Source organism: Adiantum capillus-veneris, chromosome 14 (genome assembly GCF_014529385.1).
Source record: "Adiantum capillus-veneris isolate H3 chromosome 14, ASM1452938v2, whole genome shotgun sequence".
NCBI classification, from domain to species: Eukaryota; Viridiplantae; Streptophyta; class Polypodiopsida; order Polypodiales; family Pteridaceae; genus Adiantum; species Adiantum capillus-veneris.
Window position 1 is genome coordinate 19,478,532 of NC_140944.1, and position 22,566 is coordinate 19,501,097.

At 41.7% G+C, this 22,566-nt stretch overlaps 1 protein-coding gene across 2 annotated transcripts; it reads left to right on the top strand.

Annotated features, from left to right (window-relative positions):
• Positions 1-3,047: 3,047 nt before the first annotated feature.
• On the top strand, positions 3,048-19,420 carry LOC147442035 (non-functional NADPH-dependent codeinone reductase 2-like). 2 transcript variants are annotated; one of them, XM_086528370.1, is made up of 6 exons: positions 3,048-3,200; positions 3,275-3,504; positions 3,647-3,828; positions 16,946-17,186; positions 18,621-18,800; positions 19,008-19,420. In XM_086528370.1, the coding sequence occupies exons 2-6, from the start codon at positions 3,385-3,387 to the stop codon at positions 19,239-19,241; spliced, it is 957 nt and encodes a 318-aa protein (XP_086384496.1). In that variant the 5' UTR covers positions 3,048-3,200; positions 3,275-3,384; the 3' UTR covers positions 19,242-19,420. The 2 variants fall into 2 exon arrangements, with proteins under 2 accessions (XP_086384496.1, XP_086384497.1); XM_086528371.1 differs by lacking the exon at positions 18,621-18,800 and having other exon boundaries at positions 3,076-3,504.
• The last annotated feature ends 3,146 nt before the right edge of the window (positions 19,421-22,566 follow it).

Consider the following 22,566-nt stretch of genomic DNA (forward strand, 5'->3'; position numbering starts at 1 on the left):
AGTATCTTGTGGCACGTATAAAGGTTTGAATGTTAGTTGTCAAGCTAACAACCCATTTTGCTACTCTTGTGGAAGACAATCTACAATCAATAAGCAACCAGTGCTACTTGCCAAATGATATCCTTAAGACGGAGAGGTTGGTGTTATCGTACAAGGTGCTGTAGTCAATCTTGTGCTGGCATTCTCTCATCCATTTTTGCATCTCCTTGAGCAAAGCTAGGTGGAGTTAAAATCTTCGCTCTTGCACTTTAAGAAGGCTGGTTGGTTCACTATTGACAAATCGTATCATGTCACTGCTTCCAAAGGTAATTAGTTGTGTTCTTCATTGTTAGACTACTTTTTGTAGAATGGCAAGTGATCTTATTTTGTGGGTAGAAAGTAAAAGATTGTACCTTGATCCCATATTTATATGTAATTTTTCGAACAACAAAGATGTTTTGCTAGGCTTACTTACCTATTTGACTTGGGCCTGTCATGTAATCTCTCGAGTCTAAAGAAGTTGATGTTATTGTGGAGCAAATAGCATTAAGAAATGAAGAATTTTGAAAATTTGGGTGCAGCCTTGGTTTATAAGTCTTCAACCGTCCTCTTTTGATCAACGAGAATTTATAATCTCTCTTTTGTCTAGTCGTCAATCCTCAATGATGTTGAGGGATAATTTTCATTGTGTGTAAACTTTACTTTTACCAAGGTGAGATCATTCATGAAACTCTCCTTTGCTGCCCATGATTGTCCATTTTCATCCACTTTTCCATCTTTGGTTGTGCTGAGCTTGCATGGTGAATTTTTATGGTTTTTTGCCGGTTTTGATCGTCCTAAACGTAGACGATGTGTATGGACTAAATTGGCTACCTTGTCTCTAGCCACTCTTGTCAACACCCGTTGTTGTTCAATAAGTTGCATCTATCTTCTTGAGTCTATACCCCAACACCTTTACCTTGAAGCAAGTCACAACCAAAATTTACAATATATCCAAGTCTTCTCGAACACATGAAAGAATCTCTACAGTTTCATCTAGTAGAACTTCACAATATGGAAAGATCATCGAGGATACCCCTTCTTTTGATTGTTCATGTGGTTCACTTATTTTTCGTCGAAGTTTGCATGACATGTCAAAGGTGGTTATTGCTTCTTAAGAAAACAAAATCAGTTGTGGTGGTTGAGGATAAGGTGCTTCGAGTGTGTCACCCATGCAAGGTCGCATTGAAGAAACAAGAAGAACCACTATTTTGCACGAGAAGAGAGATGGCTTTTAGTGTCAAAATATCTAGTGTAGAAAGGTTGAATTCAGTAGAGAGTCGTCTTGTATATTTGCGCATACTATTCGCACACATTCGAGAACTCAACTTTGAAGGTCAATTTGGTTTGCGCGGAAGCATTGTGAATGTAATGGGAGACTTGTAAAGAGTACAAAGAATGTTGCCACGGTCTTGTGAATGGCGAAGATGGAATTCTAAAACTTGTGGAAAGTAGAGCTAACTGTCCTATTCCATGGATAGAGTTTTTTGATTCCTCAATAGGCTCCAAACAATGACATGTGAACCGGCACTTTAATACGATTCTCATTGGCCCTTAGTGGACACCAATTTTTCAAACAACAAAAGAATTTCAAGTTGGTAAAAATGCATTGAGCACTGTCTTCCGAACTCAATTTCCAATACAAGCAACCAACGCACGCACGATCCATAGGTCACAAGGCTTGACAATGAGTATAGTAGCCTTTGATTCAACATCAGTAAAACTCACATGGATTGGTTTACACAGCTCTTTCCCGCATCAAAGATCCATCAAACCTCCACATTCTCAAACCGATTCATTTAACTCAAATCAAAGTCGACAAAATTGTGCTTGATGAGCTTGACCGCTTCAACAATGATGCCAAATGGGAGTATTTGACAAAATTTTGATTCGCATACAAACGCATGCATCATATCATTCAATCATTGAACATCGTTTCTAGTCACAAATATCTCAAACATATCAAAGACGATTTGAATTTTACAAGTTCTGACATTCTGTGCCTCCAAGAAACAAAGCAAAAAAATCCTTCCAATGATCTTGCACCAAAGTTTCATCATGTCCATCACCACAGCAAAATAGGTGTTTTAATCTACTACAAGCCTAGCATCAAGCTCCACTTTGCAAAAACATAGCTAGCTCCAGGAATAGAAATCATTCAATTTATATTAGCCATTCATAAACACCTTGATTGGGAAATTATATGCATCTACAAATCACTAAACACATCTTCAACCGCATTGGTAACACAACTCTATACCTTGCTACAACAATCCCATCCTACACGAATGAGTGTCATCATGGGAGACTTTAATGTAGACAATGAGCCCACAAACAATCAATATCGTTACTTGGAAGAGAAGCTCTAGGCACATGGCTACACACAACAAATTCATGTGTAACCACTGTGTACAACTCAAAGCTCGATCATGTTTGGATTAAAAACCCCCAATATCATTCATCGCAGGCACACGGTTTTGTTTCTGGTTTGATCATTCATTCACACATCTAATCATTCCTAAATGATTCTTATACCTCTCTCCCTTCCTTCATCTCTACCTTCCCTCATCTTCTCCATGTTTCCATATTCTATGCCTTCCTTTATCCTAAGAAGATGCAACTTTGCTACTCTTCAATCCTTCATCGAGACCGACATTCTATAATATAATCTGCAAATCACTTTCTCAATCGATCAATATGACTTCCATCCTTGTAGATTTTGTGTTCTTCATGTTCTTAATTTGTTTCATATATTGGCAGGCCTTGTGATTTGTCACTTGTTTTAGCATCTTGTATTGATAAAACAATACTCTTCTTATGAAAATCTACAAATTTTTGTCTTTAGAGAAATTTAATCTCAAAACCGGGGCAGGCATTTTGGATTTGAAAAATTTGAAGGGCATTTTGGGAATTTATGACAAAATATCATGGTAGTTTGTGAATTTTTGAAATTTGAGGGGTATTTTGGTAATTTTCCCAAATTTTAAATTGCCCGTGTCCGTGTAAAACTCTCTGCTTACGACAGCGCACCCGTCAGTGCAGACAGTCGACATATACGTAGAGCTTTAGGCTGCGTTCAGACTGCGCAAGGGTTTCTTCTCCCTTTTCCACTCGGAGTTCCCTTAGAGACTGCGCACGTCTGCAAGCTTGTTCACACATCGTAGCCTGCTAAGGACAAAAAGGTAAGGTGTATAAGGTTTTCTCTCCACCCAATTGGTTGAAAAGGGAGTCTCTCAGCCATAGGCGGCGTGCGCAGTCTGAATCTCAGCTCAAAAGGAGCAAAAGCGATGCGCAATCGGACAGTCTGAAGTTTGAACCCAGCCTTAGCTATGGCCTTTCAGCTCGTCGCGTTATCTATACTTCAGAATGGCGGAGTACGCAGTTCTCAACACAGGGGCCTCCATGCCCTTAGTAGGTCTCGGCACCGGCTCCGACGGAGCCTTACCCCTTGATCGAAGGAAGGCAGCTATCTCTGCAGCTGTAGAGGTGCCCTCTCTCTCTCTCTCTCTCTCTCTCTCTGTGTGTGTGTGTTTGTCTGTAGAGAGAGAGAGAGAGAGAGAGAGAGAGAGAGAGAGAGAGAGAGAGAGAGAGAGAGAGAGAGAGAGAGAGAGATTTCTTCTCCCTGCAGGTGGGATATAGGCATTTTGACACTGCTAAGATTTACAACAGTGAAGGCTTTCTTGGGGAGGCTTTGAAGGAGGCTATGGAAGCTGGCCTAGTGAAACGAGAAGATTTTTTTGTCACATCCAAGCTCTGGTGCTCGGATGCCTATCCGGACGGGGTACTCCCTGCCCTACTCAACAGCCTCAGGTTCTGCTGCTCCCTCCCTTGGACTAGATCTAGTACCAACCTGTCTAACTTGTGCCCCTATTGGCGTCTCATCCTTATGTTCGTCTCATGTGCACCTTGAAACTCGGGGTCCAATATTTGTGACTAATTCAAGGTGGAAATGTAGTAGTGTTCGATACATTAGGTGTGCAATATGGTATGGATTTTTAGGTACTTAAAGTGATATACATCAAGGTAAATAAGTTTATGGATTACTTATAGGGCACTGGTAATGGTAATCCTAACACTATCTGTAGTTTGACACAACAGGGATAAGACACAGACACTATTTGTAGTTTGAGACAACACGAACAAAGAAACAGATAAGATTATTATAGAACGTAACTTCTAATCATGTAAATCATCATTTTACAAAACTATGAATTGTTAGATTTTACTAAATCTTCATCACAAGTCATGACTAACTAATCCACCGAAAGGCATGTATGAGTCACAATTTCAACAAAACAAAAAAATGATGACTATTTCTTGGTTCTCAAAAAAAAGTCTCAAATCTTCTATCATCTAAATATTTTAGGTAAACCAAGAGGGGAGACTTGGGATCTGGTTGTAACTATAAGACCCATGCAGAGACTAGCTAGATCCATCCCTTACCTCCACCTATATAGATAACAATAAGCTCTGTTGAAGCTGAGGAGCCTCTCTCTACACTGCGAGCTATTTTCGAGGTGGAAAGCTTTTGCTTGGTGCCTCTCATACGTTGCGGAAGACCAGTTGGTGATCATCAGTCCAATGGTGGTGTATGCATATTTGTGGGATTGTGTTGGCGACATTGTGTGCGTGAGCATGGCACTTTGGTTCCAAGTAGAGCTACGTGGATTTCTTTGTAGGTTGAGGATGCTTTTGTAGGGATTTTATGTGTGTGTGCTCTCATTGTAGCTCGTGCTAGGGCTTGTTTTTAGCAACAGCGTGTGCATGTATTGCCTATTATGGACTCATGGACTGTCGGGGGTTGGTGATTTCAACAATGTAGAGATTGTAGAGGATTGACGGGTTGTTATGTCTCCTGCCCTACCTTCTATTTTTGGCTTTGAGAGAGATGCTTGGGACAAATTTCTCTTTGCGGTTTTGGGTGTGGATGTATGGCTTGTACCTTCCTTGGCTTGTACTTCACAGCACTGCAATTTTTGTGTGTTTCTGGAGACAGTTAGTACAGTTCTTAGAGAGATTGGACAGCACTGCAATTTTCATGTGTTTTTGGAGACAGTTAGGACAGTTCTTAGAGAGATTGGACAGATTTTATTTGATTCTTGGGTAGCATCACATAGGAGGGCCACGATCTGACTCATGACAATGTTGTCTGACCATGCACCGGTTTCTTTGTAGTTGAGGTTCCATGTATCCTTTGGGACTAGAGGAGGATTACAATTTACACGTTCCCGACTTGGTGTTGTGAGATCCCTCATTGTGTGAGACTTTGCAGGAGATTTGATCGTAGATTACTTGTTCTCCTAGTGGATCCTCTGGCCCTTCCCCTTGCCACATGTATAGCATCATCATTTGAGGTTTGCAGACATGTGTCCGAAATGAGATGACGTGATCTATTTGGTAGAGAGAGCGAGTTACAGGAGAGGTTGGGATGTATTGACGGACATTTTGAGGATTTTCTAGGTGATGCTTTTTTAGGTGAGGGTGAGGCTGACATTAGGGAGACTCAATCATATTCGGTTGGAGAAATCTGATTTCTCTTTCTACGCCTCGGTATCATTTCTTTGCAAATTTTTTGGAGTGCCTCGTTGGGAGCTTTGTTCGAGCTCTGTGTGACTCGACCTACATTTTGCACACGGATCGAAATGGGGTTCTTGACACTGCTTCTGATTACTTTGATGCTCTATTTATTGCTGAGCCAACGACCGATGCCATTTCATAGGCTAGAGAGGAGGTTAGGTACCATGTTCGGGGTGTGGTTAACGAGTACATGTGTTCAACATATGATGGCTCCATTCTCTATGTAGGAGATTCATGATGCAGTAGTTGGTATTGATGGTGCATCTTGTCTTGGTGAGGGTGGGTTGATGTGCCAGTTCTTGCAACATTGGGATATGATTTGCCATGCTTTGCTCCAGGGTTTGGAGTGTATCTTTAATATGGGAGTGATGCCTCAACGTTTTTTGGGTTGATTTCTCTTATATTGAAAGGCGGAGACTACTACTTACACGAGTGGAGGCTGATTACACTCATGTTTTTCGTGTATAAGATTTTGGCTCGGATGATTACCTTGTATGAGGCAATTGAGTGGGCGTGATAGTTACGTTAACCAATGGCTATATGCTTCCCGACTTTGAGAAGGCATCTGATCGGGTCGATTGGGAACTTTGTAGAGGATGGGATTTCCTTTGTAGTGGATCACAGGAGTTGCGGCTCTTATCGTTCTGCTGCTAGCGCTGTCACTATTAGACATAGTCACATGGGACACCTATATTTGGGCTTTCCGTCCCCACTGATCTTCCATTCTCCTCGTCCCATCGTTGTCTCCTTGTTTCGAACTCTTGTGGAACCAAAATTCTCTTTAAACCCTGACTCGTGCTCCCCAACCTAGCTGTTCAAGACACGTCCCATGTTACTATGCTATTAGAGATTTAGGGGTCACATTACGTGATGATTTCATTTGTCTCGCTCTGTACGATAGGGATGCCCAGTGTAAGGTGCAACGGAAGTGAATGTTGAACTTTGCTCAAGATGAGTGCTCTGAACTGTTCTCAAGGGTTCCTTTTACTTACGGAAGGGAGAGCCTTCCGTTCCTTTAGTGAGAGAGCAATGATCACAAACAAAGTGAATGGCACTATGAATGAAGGTGCTGAGATAGATAGATAGATAGATAGATAGATAGATAGATAGATAGATAGATAGATAGATAGAGAGAGAGAGAGAGAGAGAGAGAGAGAGAGAGAGAGAGAGAGAGAGAGAGAGAGAGGAATACGACATCAGACGGTTCTCAAAAGGGCCCTCCTCTCTATGGCGAGAGAGGTCTATGCTATTGATTGCACAAATCTGGTACAATGGTCTATATGCAGTGGACTTGCCGACAATGATGACGAGGACGAGGACGGGGCTGAAGTCTGAAAATGCTAGGGCTGAAATCTGCAAAACGCACTCTGCTTAATACTGTCATTATGTCGGTGAGGACGGCGATGACAACGACGCGACGACGATGCGTTGAAAGCGCACATGCTGAAATCTACGGACAGCAGGTTGAATCTGAAAACGCTGATGTCCTGTCGCCAGAAACTGCAAAACGCTAGGTACTTTGCAAATTGGAAAGGCCAGATGAACTATAGCAAAAACGCCAAGGTTGATCTGCAACCTGAAAACGTTGACTGTTGAAATCTAAAAATGCTGGCCGATCTGGGATGTCCAAAAACGTAAGGTTTGTCTTGTGGTTGAAAACGCTAAGTCTCCTGTCGGTCTTGTTGAGAAGGTGCACTGCAAGTCACTGGAACTTCAACTGGCTCTTCTGCCAGAAAGTGCTAGCGCTAGGTTTCTTTTATAGAACTTAGCAAACTTGCCCTATCCAGTTTCCCAACGAAGTCACTTATTAATAATAAGTGAAAAATGGATAAATAGGGAAAATGGATGTTGATGTATGCTCATGTGTGTGTGTGCGTGTGGTGTGTGTTGTTTTGGGGAGCATATGTTAGTACCTAGTCCTACACCCACTATTGGGCACTGACGACGTTAGTGGGGATGTCGTGGTATTTAGTCAATACTATGCATGATGGAGCTGATGGTTATATTGTCTTGTGGGTGACTACCATGGGTCTATACCTTGCACTTTCCTTCAAGGGTGAATCTGGGCTTATCTTGGATTCATCTAGGTATATTTTTTAGTCGTATTGCGGACATGCAGACTTCACAATTGTGAAGGTTTTCGTCCGAGTTTCGACCAGTGTATATTGTGCTAATTCTTTCTATCTTTTGTGGTGCGTATGCCCTATCAACTACCTCATTTTTGTGCTAATTTTTCCGATTTAATGCTTCTTTTAGTGCTAGGCTTCATTATGGCTGAGTCTGCCCTTGATCTCCGGAGTCATGACAGAAACTCAGCACGCTGAACTTTGTGTTGATGTATGCTCATGTGTGTGTGTGCGTGTGGTGTGTGTTGTTTTGGGGAGCATATGTTAGTACCTAGTTCTACACCCACTATTGGGCACTGACGACGTTAGTGGGGATGTCGTGGTATTTAGTCAATACTATGCATGATGGAGCTGATGGTTATATTGTCTTGTGGGTGACTACCATGGGTCTATACCTTGCACTTTCCTTCAAGGGTGAATGTGGGCTTATCCTGGATTCATCTAGGTATATAAATAGGGAAAATGGGTTCTGTGCACTGTAAAATGCTCATGATGGGTACTGCTTGTCATGCTGATAATCATGCTGTGTGCAACTAGAGGATATGCAACTACTCATAAGAGTCTGGACATGCACGGCGTGCACACAGGCTCACAAAGGTGCCAAAACACTTCCTAAGCTGACCTGAACCCTAGACTTGAAGTAGCTTGTCCACATGCACATAGGGTTAGATGTGCACGTGACATCCAGTTGGCCTCATATTTGTTTCATTCATTGTTGATGCTATGTACTTTTTTTGAGAGGCCAAACCTTGGTCTTGCTATACCCTTGGCCAGGTCTTCTAACTTGTTGGATTAGGAGCAGGTAGTTGATACTTTGTTATTCGCTCCGTACGATCCACGTATCTTGGATAGTCTAAGGACAGCTGTAGCCTGTCACTACCTTTTGCTTGGCCAGTGGTGCTCTTAGTACCATTTAACTTGGCTAATGAGAGGTTAGACTCGCAGAAATTTGGGTTCTTGTTGTGGGATTGATGTGTCGCTTGAGCAACAGTTTGAGCTGATCTTGCAATCTATCACGAGAAAGCTTTGCCAATGATCTTCTTTGCGTTATCTTTGGCTGGCAGAGCTTTGATTATAAATTAGGTTGTTCTTGTGACAGCTTGGTTTACTACCTCTTGCTGGAGTCTACAACCTAGACTCTAGAGTTATGTCACGGTTGCGGCCATTGGTGTGCATTATTGTGTGGAGTGGCTGGGATGGCTCTAGCGACGTGCAATGTAGAGTTCACTACCGTACTATTATTATGCCTTTAAATTGGTGCTGCTATACCTGCTGATTGGCATGCCATGATTGGGGGACAGACTACCTTGCCTTCTCGTGAGGGGTGGTGGGCTTTCTTTACCCTTCTGGCTGGCCATTGTCGCTTGTCATAAGACTCAGCTGGTCATTGTGGACATCATTGATGGCTCGTCTTTCAGGGTATGATATAACTCAATCAGTTTTCCCCAGAGAGGAGGAAATTATCTGAAGAGTATGGACTTGGGTGGAGCCCCTAACTGATAGGGTGCAAGTTTCCTACTTTCAGTACATCGTTTGCATTGTTCATTTTCCTTGTTTGAGGGTTTTCTCTTTTTGTTGCATGGTTGTTGTCAAGTGCAACGGAAGTGAATGTTGTTATTGCTCAAGATGAGTGCTCCAAATTGTGCTCAAGGGTTCCGTTCCTTTTAGAGAGAGAGTGCAATGATCACAAAGAAAGTGAATGCTACTGTGAATGAGAGAGAGAGAGAGAGAGAGAGAGAGAGAGAGAGAGAGAGAGAGAGAGAGAGAGAGAGAGAGAGAGAGAGAGAGAGAGAGAGAGAGAGAGAGAGAGAGAGAGAGAAGAAACACGTTCCGGCATTCTTCGGCCTAGGAAACACGTTCCTCGGTAACTATGCTTTACACTCTCAGAAATCTCATCCAACGATTGACTTTCAGCATTGGCATTAGGCATTTGATTGAGCGAGCGAGTCAAAACTGACTGGAACGGACGGCCAAAAGTTGCCTCATACGGAGTTCTACCAATGGTAGAGGAATAAGAGTCATTCAAAATGGCTTGGACCAATGGAAGATAGAGCTTCCAATGAGACTGTTGATCATGCACATAAGACTTTAAAACATCAAAAGCCAACTGATTGTAAATTTTTGTTTGACCATCTGACTGTGGATAAAAAGCGGATGAAAAAATCAACTTTGTGTCAAATTTCTCAAAGAGAGCTCGCCAAAAATTTGACGTGAACTTAACATTCCTATCTGAAACGATTGACTTTTGCAAACCACAGAGGGGGTATCAATGCTTAATGAACAACCGTGCTACTCTTGTGCAGTGATTGTGGCCTTACAAAGAATCAACATGCACAATTTGTTGAAACGGTCAACAATTGTCAAACATTGAGTGTTCCTTGAATGCAAACTAGGTGGAAGGTTAGTCACAAAATCCATAGAAATGTCTTGAAATGGCCCGTCGGGAATAGGTAGCGATGGCAAGAGGCCTTGTTGCTTACCTCGAGGAGCTATTACTTTTTGACGAATGGTGCACTGTGTGACATAACGAAACACATCTTTTCGCATTTTAGGCCAACAAAAGAATCTTTCTATTTTTTCCAAAGTGGTGTTCATTCCCCTGTGCCCACGCGTGAGAGAGTCATGAGCATCGTGCAATATGGCTCTCTTGAGAGAGGACAACACACATAGACGGTGACGAAAATATAACAAGCCTTCACGAATGCGATAGTTGTTGGGCCCTTGGGGAGAAAGAGCTTGCAATCATTGCTTACCAAACTCGGAATTTGCATACTGGTTCTTCATGGTGTCGAAAGAGACACCCTGAATAGAAACTGTGGATCTAGGCTCAAGAGCTAGGATCTGTTCTTTGCAACTTAACGCATCTGCAACAAATCGATGCGATGGTCCTTCGGCCGCTTGGGAGGGAGACGGGATGGAAGATCATCCTACAAATAGATGTGCTCATACTTGGTAAACAAACCTGAATACCTTTCTGGAGCCTTGAGGCTCTGAGTAACTGGAGAGGCATAGATGAATGCCGCTTGTGCTCCTCTTCGTAATTCATGCTTCGCTTGCAAATGAGAAATGAGCGGTATAGAATGCAGACCGTTCTCACCACGAATGATCATGGGAGAGTCACTGGCATTTAGAGTGAGCGTATTGTCTGCCCAATCAATGAGAGGGTTATGCTCACAAAACCATCGAATGCTCAAAATCATATCACATCTTGAGAGAGGAGACACGACAAATTTTCTACGGAAGGAAGCTTGCTGAACAATGAATAACACATCAAGGCACTATTCCGTAATGAGAGAGTCCATACCGAGAGCGAAGCCTGACACCTCAAGAGTTGTCGTCTGGCTAACCTCCAGGCGAGCTCTCTCTACAAGAGAGTCACCAATCACATCATGCATTCTATCCGAATCAAACAATACGACAAAACGCTGACCCTTCACACGACCATAACATTTAAAGAGAGACTCATCAATGTGTGTCAGAAACATGTGGAGAATCAGATTGGTTCACTGAAGTTCTTGTGGTAGCTGTCTGTGCTTTGGGTTCTTTAGGTGGTGGTGTCTTAGGACATGTCTTCTTTATACTACCCTTGACGTGACATTGATAACATCGACCTTCCTTTGCATAAATGATTTGCTCTTCTGGCGTTATGTTTCCTTCTATAATTCCTTGTGCAGCTTTTTCATATGGGGTTAGCTTAGGTTTAGCAGGTGTTTTAGTTTTACCCTTAGATTCATTTTGAGAGTTCTTTTCCGAAGGATTAGAGGAAGATGGACTAGAAGAGTTACCATTCTTACCATTCTTACTGTTTTTACTGTTTTGTGAGTTTTGAGGAGTCTGAGAGGTACTGTGAGAAGACTTCTTTGCCTTAGGCTTTCCTTTGTTGTGCTTCGTCTCTTGTGTGAGAGCAATTGCTACCGCCTTGTTGAGATCTATGGGGTCGAGTACTTCGACATTAAACTTGATATACTCGTCTAACCCGAAAAGGAATGCCTCTCTCATCATCCGATTTGCGTAATTGTGTGCCGAGCTGCAAAACACGGTTAGAGAAAGACATAATTGGCATACCATTTTGCATGAGTTTGCGCCAATCTTCTTTCAACCGTGCTAAGTATTGAGGTGGCATAAACCGCGCCTTGAGCTTGTCTTGGAAGTCCGCCCAATTGAAAGAAAGGTGCCTGCCTTCCTTGGCTTCCTCTAGGTGCGCGGCCAACTGTGCCTCTTGCCATGCTTGATACCAATTTATGGAATTACTGACAAGATACATGGCTGCCATCAAAACTTTGCTATTCCGTGTTTTCTTAGTTGTCGCAAAGTAAGCATTGAATTGATGCAACCAGGAATAAATAACATTAGCATTCATCTTACTGTCATACTTACTGAACGTTGAGGCGGTCCGGGGCGGGTAACAAGAGAGGCGACCTCTAAACACCCCTCAAGGCTCCCGTGCTGCTCAATTGGGGCTGGGGTAACCACAAGCACAACAAAACAACAAACCCACAGCCAAACCCAAACAAGATAGGGGCACCACCTAGTTATGGTATGCGAACTAGGACGCAAGAGAGATTTTGGCACAACCAAGAAGATGCACCACACAACACACATAAGCAACCTCACACCAAGACACACATGAAATGGACCAGAGAGAGCTAGAGCAAAGGGAAGAGAGAGAGGAAAGGATCTTGCGTAATACCTTATTTGTGACTTGCAAATAGAGATGGTTCGTTATGATGCTATCGTAGAACTTGTACAAAACTCACTCAATGCTTAGTGATTGCTAAACATTGCCAAAACACACACACACACACTGTCTTAGGGTGTGGGAGACCTCTCACCACAATACCCTCTTACAATGGACAAAAAACTGGCAATGAAAAACACACTAAAACACTTTCTAAAATCAAGATCAACCGATAAAAACTCAAAATACACAAGTCACCTTGAATTCACCAAACCGTATTGCACAAATGGAAGGACGAAGATTTGAACGTCGAATCACGCCTTTGATGCACCAAACCTCAATTTATTGATGATGAAGGAGCATATACAATAGTGGTTTTGAGATTTGTGGAACTCACGCTCTCTCACTTGCAATGTGTAGCTTGAAGGCTTCTCTCACACCAAGAGTGAAGCTCACAAGTGGTTGCTACACCTAAGTCTCTCCTCACGCATAGAGTGTTGGGGTGCTATGTGAGATGTTGGAGGTTGTTTTACAAGAAGGAGAGGGACCTATTTATAGGTTGGAGACCCCTCATTAAGATTATTGGAAATCCTAATTTACAAGCTAACAAATCAGGATTATGATTTTTTTGAATATCAAAACATTGCGGGCCTTCTTTGTCTGCTTGAGTCATGGGTGTGGGCTCAAAAGAGAGTATTATTGATGGTAGATAAGGTGAAAGTAAGTAAGGGGAGAGAGAGAGAGAGAGAGAGAGAGAGAGAGAGAGAGAGAGAGAGTGTTACCATACACATGTCTTGAGGTGAGGTGTCTTTTATGGTTAGGTCAATGCTATTTTGTGTTAGTATGTTAGTCGTTAGTAATCACTAGAAAGTTAATGATATATTTACAATGGGTAAAATGGGATGGATGGCTGAAGTAAGATGGTTGAATGAAGTGAGCAAATCTTTGTGTTGGTGAAGCTTGAAGAAGTTTTGGACTTACTTGTGTAGGTTCTCAAAATGACTATCGATCTTCTTCTTCGTCTTCTCTTCTTTACTCCACCGCCGCCAAGGTTGATTATCACGATGAAAATGGTAATTCCATTGATGAGATCTCTTGATTTGCAGAGGTTAAGCATGGTACACATAAGCATGGTACACATGCTGAATTTATGTATATATATAACGAGTAAGATGGAATTGTACTTTGGAGATAATAGAGAGAGACATAGAGATGGTGTACGTACATGGAGAGCTCATATGAGAGCTATGGGAGTAAGAGGGGAGGTTAATGGTGAAGAAGGTGAGAGAAACCATTAAAGGTGCAGGTTTGAGTGAGGGATTGAGAGGAATGTGTGTGTGTGTGTAGAAGTGTGGAAAGAGGTGAGAGAAGACTATGGGCTACTTGTGAGAAAAGTGGGTAAACTGGGGTCCACTCAAAAAATCATATCTCACCGTTGGTAGCTCCAAAAATCATGAAAAAATTTGAGGCGATTATTCAAAGCGTGGGCTACATTTTCTTTTTTGACCACCGTTCCAAATTCGGAGTGGAGATGGATATTAAAAATCCCACCAAAGGATCTGTTTTTTCTTCACAAAAAGTCTTCAGTGGCCCCCTCCTTTGTTGAATTTGTACAATGCATCCAAGAGTGAGCCCCTCCTTTGTCATATTATAATACAAAGCATCCAAGTTGCCCTTGACACATGCATGGAGGAGGATTATTGGTGAATAAAGAAATATATACATGGCGGGACTAGTGTATGGACTATTCATGGACTTTAGCTCAATGAGCATATGGTGTTAGAATAATGAATAAAAATAATAATAAAAATATGGAGGAGTTATGAATATGGAAAGATATTGGAATCATATGATACGGTTCCTCTTTGAATTATTTTGGGTGAAAGAGGAAAAGGTATGCAAGTAAATAATATAATAAACGTGACCAATGAGTAGAAATCAATTTTTTGTTTTCATGAGAGTGAGGGTGAAAATGTGGGAGTGATTTCTATAAAGGAAAAATATAAGGTTAGAGTATGTAGATATTGGCAAAAAATATACTTATGGTGTAAGAGGATGAAAGAAGGTGTATATAGGTTTAATAAAACACACACCTAAGTAGAAATATTTAAATAAAATACCAAAATAATTATAAAAATCCCTATATTTAGGTCATATATGTAATGCAATATTTACACACAAATGGGTCATAATATATTTTATTTTTTTGATTTTATTTATTTATTTGGCTCAACTAGCCCAGTGACTAGCTAGCTGAGGGTTTTTAAGGAGATATGGGAAAAGTCCCGTAACTCACACACGCCTATGTACAGTGAAATGGTAGGGATAGCCATAGTGTTTGGGTGAATTTGGTAGGGTGAGGTAGTTTACTATGGCAATTACGGAGAGCCGAAAAACGGCTATCAACGTCAACTTCTCAGTGACTGGGTTGTTGGAATTTGCATCTCTACATATGCTACCAGATGAAGTGCCAACGATTGGCTTGGATTTCGATGTGAGTACCTGTAGGACCAACTCTTGCATGCGTTGGTCTCTCTGCGCCTCACACTCTTAACTCCATAGCCACTCGCTTTTCTTCGGCCGCTATGCGTTGAACTTCGCGTGCTTGCTCGCGCTCAAGCTCCGTAGTTGCCTTTCGTTCTTCGGCTGCCAAGCGCACTTGCTCACGCTCACGCTCCATGGCTGCCCTTCTTTCTTCTAATGCGGCACGTTGCACCTCTTGTTGTAGCATCATCTCCATCATCGACTTGACCAAAGCCTCCATATGATTTGGTGCAATCCTTGACGTAGATGGGGATGGGAGAGGATTGGAGAACAATTCTCCTGGTGTAGAAACTTGTTCTTCTCCAGCTCCACTCTCATCACCTTCACGCAAAGTATCCATTTCCACTTCTGGTGATGACCATACAACACTGAGATCTTGGGTACTTAAGTTCTTGGTTCTTGAGGTTCTTGGGTACTTAGGTTCTTGAGTTTTAAGCTTGCAATTGGTGTTTGAGAAGGCTTTTCTCTTACCCGAGCTCGACTCTTACCTGCGGGGGCGCACTCCTTGGTAGCCTTGCGCTCACACCAAGGTTGCTTTTTCCCACCTCACGTCGATTGGCCAGCCGCTAAGTGCACTGTCCGCTCTCAATGAGTGAAAAGAGGAACAAGGGGAGGCTGGACAAGTCCTTCTTTCTTGGTTACCTACCACTCTTCAAAACACGATTAGGAATTGACACGCCCAAGTAGACTTGGGTTATGTGCGACTGCAACAAGCAAGTTCTTTCCTTGAGTGATATCAAACACTGCCAAAAAGCTTTGTTACCAATGTAAGGTGCAGCAGAAGTGAATGTTGTTATTGCTGAAGATGAGAGCTCCGAACTGTGCTCAAGGGAGAGCCTTTCGTTCCTTTTAGAGAGAGAGTGCAATGATCACAACAAAGTGAATGCTAGTGTGAATGAAAGTGCTGAAACTGAGAGAAAGAGAGAGAGAAGAATTTGACACCATACGGTTCTCAAACCCTCCTCCAAGGGCCCCCCTCTCTATGGCTAGAGAGGTCTATGCTATAGATTGCACAAATCTGGTACAATGGTCTAGATGCAATGGACTTGCCGACGATGTCAACGACAATGCTGGCGATGACGAGGACGGGCTGAAAACTAAAAATGCTAGGGCTGAAATGCTGAAATCTGGAAAACACTGACTTTTTATTGAATACTGACACCGTGTCGGCGAGGATGGCGATGACGACGACTCGATGACGATCCGTTGAAAACGCAAATGCTGAAATCTGAAAACAGCGGGCTGAAACTGAAAACGTTCGCTGATCCGACGGTACGGCGAGGATCTGCTGCGGGTAGGTGAGATTTGGAAGCTAAGGGTTGGATCTGCAATGGCTAAGGGCTGAAAACTGAAAACGCTACTTGATCTGGCGATGGAAACTGCAAAATGCTAGGAGGGACTGCTGGTGGAAAACACTGGGCTGATTTGTAACTGGAAACGCTAGCAGGTCTGGGAAAAACCCAAAACGCTAGCATTTAAATAATCAACAAATAATAAAAATGCTTGCAACTGAACTGCCCCAAAATGCCATGGAAATTTGGGCGTACTGCCTTGGACAATGCAGATGCTGGGTGGTACTGGGTTGTGCAATCAGAGGATATGCAATTACTCTAAGTGCCTAGATATGCACGGCCCGCGCACAGGCTCACAAAGCTGCCAGAACACTGCCTAGGCTAACCTGAACCCTAGACCTGAGATAGCTTGTCCACATGCACATAGGGTAAGATGTGCACGTGACAGTTGTAGGTGACAAGGACAATCGTGACCCACCGTCAGTGTGTTCAGGATCCCTGTAAGTCTTATATGTTATTTGTATGGACCCAAGCCCCCACGTTGGCCAGTTGGATGCTTGCTCACTGATTATGAGTTTGCTTGCACATGTGGGCATCTCTTTGAATGGTATATTAATGTCAACTTTTCTGTCTGTGGATATTTTGTTGTCATGTTTACAAGCTTCAACTTAATAGTTTGTGACTCATGACTGGTGATTCTGTTCCTCCAGTGCGCTGCAGCTGGATTATCTGGATCTCTATCTCATTCATTGGCCGATCCGGCTTAAGGAAGGTGCAATCCAAAACCCAAAACCTGATGAGCTCATAGCGTTGGACTTACAGGGCACATGGAGAGCCCTGGAAGCATGTGTGAAGCAAGGCCTTGTGAGGGCCATTGGTGTCAGCAATTTTTCATCTAAGAAAATTATGGAGCTGCTTGATTTTGCGGAGATCCCACCAGCTGTGAATCAGGTAAAGAAGTTTGGCTGCTTTAAAAGCGCTGTGAATAGGCCTTAGAGTAGGCTTTGAAAGAAAGAATGCAGGACACATTTTATGAGGCCTGAAAATGCATTGGAATGAAGGTAATCATATCTAGGGCATTGGAATATAGGTCATTGTATCCTAAATTTGTATGGACTAAAGGTTGAAAGATGGGTGCCTCTCCTCCAAGCTACTTTCTCCCCATAAATTTCCAAATATATACAAGACAAGCTATGAGTAGTATGTATCACACCAACTTATAGTGCGAAGAACTTCAATATCAAGGCTTGCTTTTCTGCTGATAAAAGTCCGTTAAGATCCAATTTATCAATTTTGTGAACAGTCAAAGAAAACAGTAACATTTAAGATGGTGGAAACTCTCAAACAGTGCTTAGTGCAACCTCTATGCATCCAAGCTGGTTTCGTGTGAGAATGCAGTGATAATTTTAGTCCTTCGTTCCGCAAAATAACAAAGCCGATTTCTTTTTGCGATTTTGTGGCAATACTAGATAAGTAAGATGGTGGATATTATTTTGGAGCTCGATCGACCAGTCAATGCTCATGTAATGCTTATGGGCCCACTTTCTTGGTGACACAGCATGGGTGGCAAAGATCGACTGGCACATAATTTAACACAACTGGAACAAATCTGCAAATACTTCAAACATTTACACAGTGACGCAGAGTTTTGCCACTCAGATGCTCTAGCCTCTCAGCTAGGCGCACTTTGCGGAATTTTTTGAAATATTAAGCTCTTTGGCTGTGTGTACAACTGCCAGGGAGAGCCCATTATGCCAAAACACTGAGTGCTAATGGCTCCCACAAGGCACATTTTTATAGGGCCTTGGCCTCTTGCTTTACAAAGTGCTCAAAATCACGAAAGGCAACTGCTTTCATATCTGACTAAAAGGCTCTCAAAGTCAATGCTTTCATAATTGCCACCAGGCAGACTTGAACTCTGCTTCTCAGGTCGGCCTCGGGCTCGCACTTCTGTCCACTTCTGATCTGATTGTGGTCTTGCCACATCACCAAGTTATTACTTTTTCCCCATTACACACATGCTTTTGACTTCAAGTTTCACTAGCGTGGCCTTAAACTGCAATAGCTATTTAAGTGGCACATCTTGCTACCCAAAAAGAGCCATGTTGTCTGGATTTATGAAAAATTGGGGTGTAATCTCGTACAGGGCACCAAAAAGAGCCATGATGCCTGGATTTATAAGAAAATGGGGTTTATTATGACCGATTTTTGAAATGGTTTCGCCCCTATAATACTTTTTAGGATGACTCTTACAGTCAATGCACTTATAATATTATATAATGCACTTAGGATACTGGTGCAAAACATTGAGGCTATTTTTTCTCTCTCCGATGCACTATTTATCCTCTTAATCTGTCAGAATGATCAAAATGCTCTTGTGGCTAGGTGGAGATGCATCCCAAATGGCAGCAGAGACTCCTCAGAGAGACATGTAAGAAGGCAAATGTGCATGTTTCTGCATGGTCTCCATTAGGGGCTCCCCTCATGTATTGGGGTTCTCCTGAAATTTTAAATAATCCTATTATAAAGGACATTGCGTCAAATCACGGCAAGGCTCCAGCACAGGTATATTTCTATGCTGCTGTCTTTCTTGTATGTCTGATTCAGATAGCAAGTACTTTGAAAATGTGCTGTTTATCAAACCCTCACACTAAAGGAAAAAACAATGCGATGGTGATTCTAAATCTAGAGTTGTTCATTGTTACTCTGGTGTTTTGCACAACTTTTGATTGGCAACTTAAAAATGTTTGTTTTTTCTGGTCCTAATCTCAGGTTGTGTTGAGGTGGGGGCTGGACAATGGAGCGAGTGTAATTCCCAAAAGCTTCAACAAAAAGAGGATGGTTGAGAATCTGGATGTCTTTGGTTGGCATCTTACTGATGAAGACCACCAACATATTAGCGGGATCGAGCAAAAGAAGAATATTGATGGTAGCTTCATTTGCAGTCCGGTATCTGGTCCATACAAAAGTCTTGAAGATTTGTGGGATGGAGAGTTTGGCTTATGATTCCGAGACAAGAGGGGACAAATCCTACTCTGGTTCTATGTGGGATGTAATAGCCATGGCTTGTATAATCAATAATTCTAATACAAGATACTTATCTGGATGTATATCGGTGGATGTAACAGCCACATTACAATGTTGCATGTATAATCATTAACTTAACTTAAGCCTTTGCGCTGTCTTATCCTTGTTCTGATTGTTGAAAGTTGAGTGCTTGTTTTAAAGTTTCAGTCAAGCAAGCTTCTCTAACTTATTAGTTTAAGGCTAGCTTCTCTAACTTATTAGCTTAAGGTTGCTTACAAGCTTGGGCGCGTAGACCTGGAAGCCAGTCGGCACAATATGGTTGGCGAAGTAGACGTGGGTGTACACTTGGCTCCTTGAATGTATATCTCTTCTTAGATATTGCAATCCCTTATGCTAAGAGATTATCAATATAGGGCTGATGCTCTCCATACTCCAAAAATTTATCCCAGATGGCCTTCCCAATTGAAGAAACTAGTAATCCATATATGTGCCAAGGAAAACAACTAGTAGCAATTAAGATCTTTATGTGACACTTCACAAGATAGACTTAATGAGCCATGGAGTTCTCGAATGAGATGCTCATTGGGTAGTAGCCCGACCTTGTCTTCTTGGATCACTTGGAATGCCCTTGTAAAAACACTCAAGTAGAACTGCACAAAAGTTGTCTCGTTGTTAAGGTTATTGGACTTGATGCCACTATAAATTTTGACCATTGATTCAAATATGTAGCACCGAAAGTGGCTATGTAGATCTTGTCGCAAGACATCATTTAAAAGCCCACCATTTCCCACAAGTAACTAGTTTTCTTATTAGATATGAAAGAATATGAGCATGCATTATGATTGGAAACATATGAATAGACCACGCTAACATATTGGGTCCATTTATGTACCAAAAAACGCTCAAGTGGTGAGGAGCTTGTACCCACCATGTTATCTTTTTGCACTTGCCATATACGCACCAAAAACACGCTCAAGTGGTGAGGAGCTTGCACCCACCATGTTATCGTTTTGCACTTGCCATGATTGTAAGAGCTTAGTCACAAATTCAATACTATGAAAAGACCATCTATGGTCTCGAATATAGTTGTAAAAGTAGTGTGCTATGTTGATTAACAAAACATTCAATATCTCCATGCCAAAAGGGATGTCTCTTATGATTCTAAGAACATAGGGCAAGCACCATTGTATGAACTTTTGATTTTCCTTTGCCTTGAAGCTATCATAATATATGCCAGAATAGTTTAGCCATCAACCAAATTGAATTGATGCAAGCATTAGCTTAGAAACCTTTGTCATAGCATCATTAATTTCCTTCTTGAGGCCTGATGAAACATTCTCCATTAAATGAGATTTGTATATTTTGAAGACATTTAGTGATAACGTGTGCATGACATCATACACTAGCTCAGCAGGCAGATCAAAGCCATAGAGATCATACAACCTCCAAGGATTGATTGACCCAAAAGACCAGCTCTTTTCTAGATTGCTTCTTTCTCTACTTGAGTAGAGCAACATTTAGCTTTGTCCAATTCCACAAGCATAACCTGTGTTCTTCTCTTGATGGACATGTATTGAGATTGTTCCCATTTTCCATCATAAATATATCGTCTTTCTCCTCTTCCCTTATTCCGCATTAGGGTGGCTTGGGCCTTGTATCTCCTACAAAACTCTTGGTCAACATCTTGATTTCCCATTGGACAGAATGATCTCCAATAAGCATCATCACCATGACACGCAGTTTGCAATCGTTAGTCCCTCGTTTTGTTCACCAATATTTTGTCAACAGGATAGCCATAGATCACATTTATACCTTCCAGATGGAGGGATTCTAGCTCATCTATTAAAGGCCTAAAAAATGTTTCAAACACATCTCCAGATGTCTTGATTTCTTATAGCTCGATGAGATAAACATTACTGAAAATACACTAATAGAGGAGTGCTTTCCAGTATTCAAGACCATGATTTTAAGAGCTGCACAGCTCTTTGAAAACCATCTCAAAGAAGCAAAAAGGAAATATTGAGGGTCGCCCAATTTACAAGTATAACAACAATGAGAAATATCCACTTTTAAGTACTCTAAACCTTTGTAGTCTATATAAAGGGTTTGGACTTTATTGTTACAATCCATTGCAAGAAAACCTAAAAAGGAAAAGAAAAGCACACTTGACATAGTATCTTCTATGAAGTTGTGACTCCTCTACACCCGAAGCATAGAAATTGATACTTGCTAGTTTTCTCATTCTAGGCATCTTCTAGCATAGGGTGGCGCTTGCATTCTGGAATGTTCTGTATACTTTCTTGCAAGAAGGTCTACTACAAGCTACTGGCAATTCATGTCATGCTTTCGAATCTCAAAATTATCTCTCTTGGAACCTTGTACCATCCTAAAAGTCCACAATACTTCTCCCGCTTGTCATTGCATCCAAGTCAAGCCATTGGTTCTTGTTATGCCAGATGCTTAATAGTTCATGGTAGAAGGTTATGCTTTGAATATGTAGGCATACTTGTGGACCAACAGGAATGTAGTCAAATGAAAGAATCATTTTTTTAGGGGTGTTACACACCTTGCATTTCCCACAACATGCTACACAATCCCTCTTAAGTTTTTAAAAGAGCGACCGTTTGAACATGTACATTTTGGCATTCCCCTAGCATACTTGTCCTCATGACTTGGCTATAAAATCTCAAGCAGGTGACTTGCACTAGAAGTATCTATACAAATACAATATTTTTGGCTACGTATCATGCCAAGTCACTTGAGCATAGTCTACATTTGGTCCCAATAAGTAGGCACTTAAATGGGGTTAAGATCACCACCCCATGTTGGGGATAATTGCAACAATAACTTTGCTAAAATTCTTTTCACACAATTTTTGTTTACTCTCAAGTCTCCAAAGCTTCCAAACAATAGACACAACATGTTGTCTTGAACACCAATATGTATTTTGTTTTTGTCCCATACAGCTTGAAGCTCTAGGATTCTTTCATTTAGCTTAGAAACCAGATTTTGTTCCATCATTCTCAGGACCATTAGAGTCAAGATGAACATTCATGTCTGCCTAACAATCCACACTATCATTGTCATCCAAATTGTCACTACCATCTATGATAATATCATTAGGTAGTTACATTTGTTCTTCACAAACTTGGATGTTTTGTGTGATTTTCTAGGATCCCTTGCAAACTTGAAGAAAAAAGGTCCACTTGCATGTTGTTTTGTAAGCCAAATCCACTCTTCAGTACACCAAATTTATGCATGAGTGCTTGATGTTTATAAAAGGTTAATAGATGAACCTGTCATC

Bases quoted from the DNA above. Each gene is read 5' to 3' on its own strand.
- LOC147442035 (XM_086528370.1), top strand. From the start codon at position 3,385: ATGGCGGAGTACGCAGTTCTCAACACAGGGGCCTCCATGCCCTTAGTA. The intron at 3,505-3,646 runs GTGCCCTCTCTC...TTCTCCCTGCAG, and splicing joins CTATCTCTGCAGCTGTAGAG to GTGGGATATAGGCATTTTGA. The intron at 17,187-18,620 runs GTAAAGAAGTTT...TCTTGTGGCTAG, and splicing joins TCCCACCAGCTGTGAATCAG to GTGGAGATGCATCCCAAATG.